The sequence below is a fragment of the Lolium perenne genome, chromosome 4, assembly GCF_019359855.2.
Source record: "Lolium perenne isolate Kyuss_39 chromosome 4, Kyuss_2.0, whole genome shotgun sequence".
In the NCBI taxonomy this organism is placed as follows: Eukaryota; Viridiplantae; Streptophyta; class Magnoliopsida; order Poales; family Poaceae; genus Lolium; species Lolium perenne.
Genome location: NC_067247.2, coordinates 403,217,890 through 403,226,130, shown reverse-complemented (window position 1 = coordinate 403,226,130; position 8,241 = coordinate 403,217,890). Strand labels below are relative to the sequence as shown.

At 47.8% G+C, this 8,241-nt stretch overlaps 1 protein-coding gene across 1 annotated transcript; it reads left to right on the top strand.

Annotated features, from left to right (window-relative positions):
- The first annotated feature begins 273 nt into the window (after nucleotides 1–273).
- On the top strand, nucleotides 274–1,010 carry LOC127297432 (cortical cell-delineating protein-like). The gene has a single exon (XM_051327735.2). It carries the CDS (start codon nucleotides 336–338, stop codon nucleotides 696–698), a length of 363 nt encoding a protein of 120 aa, XP_051183695.1. The 5' UTR covers nucleotides 274–335; the 3' UTR covers nucleotides 699–1,010.
- The last annotated feature ends 7,231 nt before the right edge of the window (nucleotides 1,011–8,241 follow it).

Below are 8,241 nucleotides of genomic sequence, written 5' to 3'. Positions count from 1 at the left end.
AAACCACCTCCAGGCTGTACTCTTCGTCGCGATAGTATAATTATCTAGCGAACTAATTAACAAGGGCAGCGCGCTGTACTCCGCCATTCTTAAATTACTCCTAATGAACATGGGCGTCAGTACTAATTAACAAGAACATTGATTGAGTACTCATATTCAATCGATCATTACTGGCATGGACAGGGATCTCGCAGACTAAACCTAGGCTATAAATACCAGCCCAAAATACCCAAGAAAACCATCCCAAGCAAGCAAAACCTGCTTAGCCATCAAATCGCTAGTTGCACGCCATCAGTACATAGCTCGCTCGCTTGCTCCATCGATCAATCTGTGCAATGGCGCCCTCCAAGCTGGTCCTCTTCCTTGCCGTCAACATGGCTCTCCTCGCCACCACCGCGCACACCTGCGGTCCATACTGCCCCACCCCCACCCCACCGCCAACCTGCTCGATTGACACTCTGAGGCTGCAAGTGTGCGCCAACGTGCTGAACCTGCTCAAGCTCAACCTCCCAGTGCCGGCGAATGAGGAGTGTTGCCCGCTGCTGTCCGGGCTCACCAACCTCGATGCATCTGTCTGTCTCTGCACCGCCCTCAAGGCCGAGATCCTTGGCATCAAACTCAATGTCCCTGTCGCCTTCACCCTCCTCCTCAACCAGTGCCGCAAGACCTGCCCCGACAACTTCACCTGCTCCACCTGATCCATCATCCATCACAAAAGCATTAAACCTCGCCATCCCTCTACAAGCAAGCAAATCTCTCTCGTAACTTGCATGTCTTACACATTTACCCCCATATGTATTTTATTTGTTCATGTCCAAGATGTTCATGCATCGTTGTATCTCATCGTGAGATGTGCAATTGATTTCCATAGTTGCAAAATCATATACACAGTTTGAATATTGTACGCGCCAAATTCATTGTAGTTTGTTCATGTTGTCTTAAGTGTTAACTCAACCCGTGATATATCTTCGTTTTTGAACATGGACTAAAGGATGGTTTTTGACCGGATCCATTTGTTTTTGCATATACCGAATGGCTCTTCTTCTTCCTCGCATGTATATTTTATAAGATATAGTATGATGGGCAATGGGCGTGGTTTTTTCATGAAAGGGTAATCCTGGTCTTTGCACCCATATTGATTGACACAACTATATATATTTACTTTGATGTTTCGATCCTAAACTAGAAGCAAGCATGATGGTCATGGGCGTGGTTTTTTCATGAAAGGGTAATGTTGGAGAAAATGGAGGCAGTAGATCGATGTGAGCCGACCTCTGGTGCTCGAAGGATTTTTTGGCAGTGCGATAGGAGGAGCCTGGTCACTGGAATGTCATACAAAAAATAAAGAGAGAGATAAGACTTAGAATGAGGAAAAAGGATATATGTCGGTGCGGCAAGCAACTGCTGCAAATGTCTGAGTGGCAGGACGCCAGCATGTATTTTTGTTTTCAATTTAATCCTCGTAGTGTAAGAGCAATATCATCGCGATGTACGATCTTTAGGTAATAAATCCTATTTTCTGAGATTTACTTTGTAAACTTAAGCACCTAGAGTAGCATCAAGAATTGTGCCGGCACTTACTAGAGAGCCAACCATCCCGGTTGATATTCCGAGCGACCGTCTTCAATTAATTTAACACATATCCATATATCCGATTCCACTTCTTCACCTTCTCCTCTCCTCCTCGTTCCCTTCTCCACTTCTTTCCCCTCCACCTCTTTCACTTCTCCACCATATCCTCTCCGCCACAGGTGACCACCTTCTCACTGACGACGGCGACCTCCTTCTCCCCGACGACGATGCCCACCTCCTCTCCGGCAACGGCGACTACCTCCTCCCCGACGATGGTGACCACCTCCTCTCCGGAAACGATGACCACCTCCTCCCCGACAACGGCAACCACCTCTAACGCCCTACTCTGATACCCACCTCAATGCCCTGCTCCGCCACCGTTGATGGCCTGCTCCTGATTGTGTCCTCGCCTAGATCTCGTCAATGCCACAAGGAGGCAACATGGACTCAATTATTTTCTTTTGTTTTTTGGGAGTTTTGTATAAAATCACGTGGATAGTAGGGTGCTGGTCCCAGCTTATTTTTAAAAAATAGACTAGCAGTGGACCGAAAACGCGCACACAACTGGTATAATAATAGCAGCGCTAAAATCGACATGCGACTGCTGCCTGGACTACCGGTCGCTTGTGGGGTGGGCACTCAACTGGTACTGACTACCAGTGGTGAGGTACAGCCCGCGACTGGTAGCCAAAATACAAACGCGACTAGTAGGTTTATTCATACTAATGGTGACTTAACATCACAATACCGAGAGGGAACATTTCATATCTCTCATTTGTCACGAGGAAACAAATCCTAGTCTTGAATCATTAAGCTTCTAGTATCTGTTGACCACCAAAACCCACCGGCGAGTAGCGACGGTCAACACGAAGAGCCGGGAGGCTCCCAGGACTGCTGGTGGGCCCTGGTCCCTCGGGCGACGGCCCGCAAAGCTCCGGCACGCACGTCCGATGGTGGTGCAAGGGCGTGCCACCTGACCTATACCTGGTCAGGAAGGTGATGGATTGCTTCGACTAGTTTCCTACATGGCATATACGTAAACATTAAATACGAGCCTCGATCGGCTCTCAGGGTGTCCTGTGAATCGGCTCAAGGAGCCGATCCACCCATGATTCGTATGAGATCTACGATAACATGGTGGTCCTGCTTGATCAATATTAGGTTAAAACGATCTACGACGATCTAGGGTTTTCACCACATAACCGGAACGTCCTACACGTAATTGAGCCTGGCAGACACGAAAGATGATAATAAACCAGTCCTAGACAAGGCCTAAAAACCAACGTGGAGTTGATTCCCGGAACATCTTCTCTAGGACTAGCAAACTACACCCTACGTGCTACTGGATCCTTCAACCCGTTTGCAAGGCCTAACTATGTAGATATCAAACTAATACCTGAAGAACAAGGAGCAATCGTAACGGATCGAATCTACTAAACAATGACTAAGCAAGGTGCCACCCTTGCACCTAAGATCGGTACAAGGGTGGCTAGATATCCAGGGGTAGCATGACTAATCAAATACATCAAGAAAGTACCGATGCTAACCCTAACATATCCATGATAACGGTGTTGCACGCCATCAAAAAGGCTTCAGTACGAGCAACACATGAACAACGAATAAACAATATTCTGCCTAGATCGCAAGTTGCGATCTAGGCAGCATAGCGCTTACCCGGAATAAACCCTCGAAACAAGGGGTGGCGATGCGCCTAGATTGGTTTGTTGTGAACGTGATCGTCTTCCTTTCTCAATAACCCTAGATACATATTTATAGTCCGTAGACTTCCTAACGTGGGAATAATCCCAACCGTGTACGAGCTAAACTCTACCTTTTAATCCTAACCGACACGTATCCTACTATATTTACAGATACACGGGCAATTTAGCCCAAACTCTTGTACAAGGCCGATTCATGCATATTTTCCGTGTATATTCTCCAAGCCCATCTCAATCACGGCCCGCCTCCGATTTGGTTAAAATCTGGTGATAACACATGCCCCCCTGGTTTTGATAATGATAATTCCAAAACCACTCTGCTTTTTCTTCGTCGGGTCATGTCGTGGCAGAGCAGAACCGTCGCAGTATCCTTCATCATGATGCCTTGCCTTCTCAACTTCTCCGCGTGATCTTACAGTTTTTTTTCTTTTGGCACCACTTCCTCGGAAACTGCTGTGGCATTAAATCTCCACTATATCCCCTTTTATTTAATCGCGCCGAACAGTTCGCCTCTTCATCCCCTTGCTCTGTTCTAGCCATCGGCACCAAAAAACCCCTTTCTCCTGTAGCAATGTCTTCCTCTTTCTCCTCCTCCGCCTCGTCGGGTCTTTCCTCCCAATCCTCCTCTTCCTCATCTTCCTCCTCCTGCGAACCCACGCCGGAGTGGGATTTGACGGTGGCGCACAACCACCGCGCCCCAGAGGAATGGGACCAGGAGGAGCACAACTCCTCCGTCTGGTCTGAGGACGACAAGTCCTTGACCAGCGGAGACGATGACCTCCAGTTCCTCGCCGATGGGGAACTGGAGGCGGAGAGCGAAGATGACTCGTTCTCCTGGGACGACTACACTTCCTCCGAGGAGGAGGAAGAAGAGGAGGACGACGACTCCCTCGAAGACTACCCGCCGGCGAAACGCTTCCACGCCGGATCAGATGATGACGACGACGACGACGACGACGAGGCTCCCAATGAGGGCTACGGGAGCAGCGACGAGGAGCCCGCCGGCAGCAGTGCCGACGGCAGCTCCAACGGCGACGACGAGGGCAACGACGGCCCGTAGAGCAGCATCTACTAGTATAGGTCTAGTAGTAGTAGCAGATTGGTCAATAGACCTTTCTTTTGTTCTTCCTCCCTTGAGCAATCGGCTCTTTCTTTGTAAGAAATCCCCTCTATTAATGAAGAAAATATTCCTCTGTCGATTTTGCTTTCACATCAAATTTGCCGATTGCCAAAGTAAGTCAACGCGCAAAGAGCCGATGGCAGGGCATCGGCCTTTACCATAAAACGCGATTAAGGCCAAATCAGTTGCCTATTTACACGGTCATCTGCAACCTTCGTTTGAGAGAATAAAATCAGATCCCCCAAATTGCCATCCAAACAGGTCCAATCCGTATCCACGCCAACCTTAAATCTCAAATGCACAGATTCAACTCCTCAGCGAATCCAATGGGAGAATCATCCCAAATGCCACGGTCTCTGGCCTGAAAATGATCTGTTAACTGCTCAATTGAGCTTGTTCCTCTAGAGTCGATGGCTATGCATCGGCTTTTTTTTATATATTCTGAAGTCGATGTCCGTGCCTCGGCTGTACTGGTATCAATATTTCTAAAGTCGATGTCTGTGCATCGGCTGTGATTTGTATATAAAAAAAAATTTACTGGCCGATTTTATGCATCGGGCCCATATTTCACTGTCCGTCATCCCACATGCTTGGGAAATATTTCTTGAGATGTTGACCATTAACAGCTACTGGGAATTTAACACCATCCAGCTGCTCGAGCATGTATGCATTGCCCTTCAAAACCTGGTCGACTCTGTACGGACCGTGCCAATTAGGAGACTATTTACCATATTCTTTATCCTTAGTCCCTAATGGCAACACAGCTTCCCATACTAGATCACCAACCTGAAACTCCTTTGGTCTCACCTTCTTATTGTATGCGCGGGCTACCTTAGCTTTGTTCTCTTTAATCTTCTCCAACGACCAAAGTCTGAGTTCCGTTGAATCCTCAACAGTATCACTCATCAGGGCTGCATATTCTTCAGCTGTTAGATCATTCTGAAACGTAACACGTCTCGATCCAGCTGTAATTTCCCAAGGCAATACGGCTTCCTGTCCCTAGACCAGCTGGTATGGCGAAGTTTTTATAGCTCCGTGGCATGACATGCGATAGGCCCACAAAGCTTCTGACAATACCTCATGCCAACGCCTAGGGTTCTCGTCAACTTTCCTCTTAATCAGCTTGATAAGGCTCTGGTTGGACGCTTCAGCTTGCCCGTTGGCTTGAGCATAGTATGGAGACGATCGGATCAGCTTAATCCCCATGTCATCGCAGAACTTTCTGAATTCCTTAGAAACAAAGACCGATCCTCCATCGGTCGTGATAGTCTGGGGAATCCCGAATCTATGAATGACATGTTCTTTCACAAAATTGATAACATCTTCCGATTTTACCTTCTTCATAGGGACAGCCTCCACCCATTTAGTGAAGTAATCTGTAATGGCCAAAATCCACTCGTGGCCTTTGCTCGATGCAGGATGGATTTTACCGATCATATCCATGCCCCAACCTCGAAATGGCCAAGGCTTGATGATGGGGTTCATTGCTGATGCGGGCACCATCTGAATTTTCCCAAACATCTGACACGCTTGACACCCTTTATAGTACCTAAAGCAGTCCTCAAGCATGGTGGGCCAGTAAAACCCTGATCGCCTAATCAGCCACTTCATCTTATGAGCCGATTGGTGAGTTCCACAGGCGCCTTCATGCACCTCGTGTAAGAGCCGATTAGACTCGGTTGGTCCCTGCATTTGAGCAAGAACCCTTCTAACGTCTGTAGAACATGTCATCATCTCTAAGGACAAATTTCAAGGACTTATACCTTATCCGTTTAGGTGCCCCCGAGCCGGATCCTTCAAGTAATTGAAGATATCGGCTCTCCAGTCATCCTGTTCCAGGAACTGCACCTGAACTTCTGACCCGTCTGGTATGTCCTTGTAGCCTGACGCCATCTGTGCGAGATCGTTGGCCTCGGTATTTTGAGATCTTGGGACCCAATTGAAGTTGATGTACCGAAATTGTGCCATCAGCTCACGGCATTCCATCCATAATGGGAAGAGTGACTCACTCTCGCACTTGTATTCGTCCGTGAGCTGGGAAATCACCAACTTAGAGTCTCCAAAAAGCTCCACCGCTTCTGCCCCGGCTTCCAAAAGCAACTCCATTCCCTTGCGTATTGCTTCATACTCAGCGACATTGTTGGTGCAAGGGGTAGATAACCTGATGGAGAAGGAATATGTTGCCCCCCGAGGCGACACGAGCAGAATGCCGATGCCACAACCATCGTCACAAGCCGATCCATCGAAGAACATAGCCCATGCACGTACAGATAGTGCTGCTATATTAGTATTGATTCGTTCAGCAATGAGATCGGCCAACGCTTGTCTCTTGACTGCTTTCGCGGGCTGATACCAGAGATCAAACTCCGATAATGCAAACATCCATTTACCAAGTCGGCCTTTTAAAACAGGGGCCGACAACATATGTTTGACGACGTCTGATTTGCATATGATGATAATTTCTGCCGTCAGAAAGATGTGACGAAGCTTGGTGCAGGTGAAAAACAAGCATAGGCACAACTTCTCGATCTCAGGATACCTCGTCTCTGCATCCAACATCCTTCTGCTGAGGTAGAAAGCCACCTTTTCCAGACCATCATAAAGTTGCACCACCACTGACGCGATGGAAGTGTCAGCTACCGATAAGTAAATGTAGAATGGTCTGTCTTGCTGAGGCGGAACCAGCACAGGCGGTGTCGATAGATACTCCTTAATCTCGTCAAATGCTTGCTGCTGCTCTGCCCCCCAGTGAAATTCGTCATCAGATTTAATTTTCACCAATCCCATAAACGGCTCAATTCGTCCCGACAGATTGGAGATGAATCTTCGGACGAAGTTGATTTTGCCGATGAGGCATTGGAGTTCCTTCTTCTTGGTGGGTGGTTGCATGGTGCGCACTGTCTCCTGGCTTTTTAGGCCGATCTCGATTCCACGTTCATGAACCAAGAAACCCAAGAACTGACCGGCCGTCACCCCAAAGGCACACTTCTTTGGATTCATTCTTAGCCCGAATTTTCTGGTTCGGTTCAGGATGCGTCGCAAATCCTCCAGGTGTCCTTCTACGGAGACAGACTTGACCACCACATCATCGATGTAAATTTCCACCAACTTGCCGATCAGATCATGAAAGATGTAATTCATGGCTATTTGGCATGTTGCACCGGCATTCTTCAGTCCAAAAGTCATGACTACATATTCAAACAAGCCCACTGAACCCGGTACTCTGAGTGTAGTCTTGTGTATATCTTCTGGAGCCATGAAGATCTGATTGTAGCCGGCGTTGCCATCCATGAAACTTAAGACCTTATGACCAGCAGCTGCATTGACCAATGTCTCTGCTACCGGCATGGGATATTCATCCTTTGGAGTGGCTCTATTGAGATCTCGAAAATCTATGGCAACGCGCCATCGGCCATCCTTTTTCTGTACAGGCACTATATTGGAGATCCATTCAGCGTACCTGCACGGCCTGATGAACCCGGCGGTCAACATTTTCTCGACCTCTTTCTTGACTTCTTCTAGGATACCGGCCTTCATCTGACGTGCACGTTGCTGGAACGGCCGAAATCCTTTCTTAAGAGGGAGTCGATGCTCAATGATGCTCCTGTCTAACCCAGGCATCTCTGTGTAATCCCATGCAAAGCAATCTGGGTATTCTTTTAACAGAGCTATCATCTGGCTCCTGAGATGTGGATCTAGCTTTTTGCTGATAAAAGTTGGTCGTGGCTTATCCCCAGGACCAATGTCAACCTCTTCTAGCTCATCAGCCGATGTAAACCCATACCCTAGCTTTCCGTCGCCTGCTAGATCGATGTTAAACACAGGTAAAAC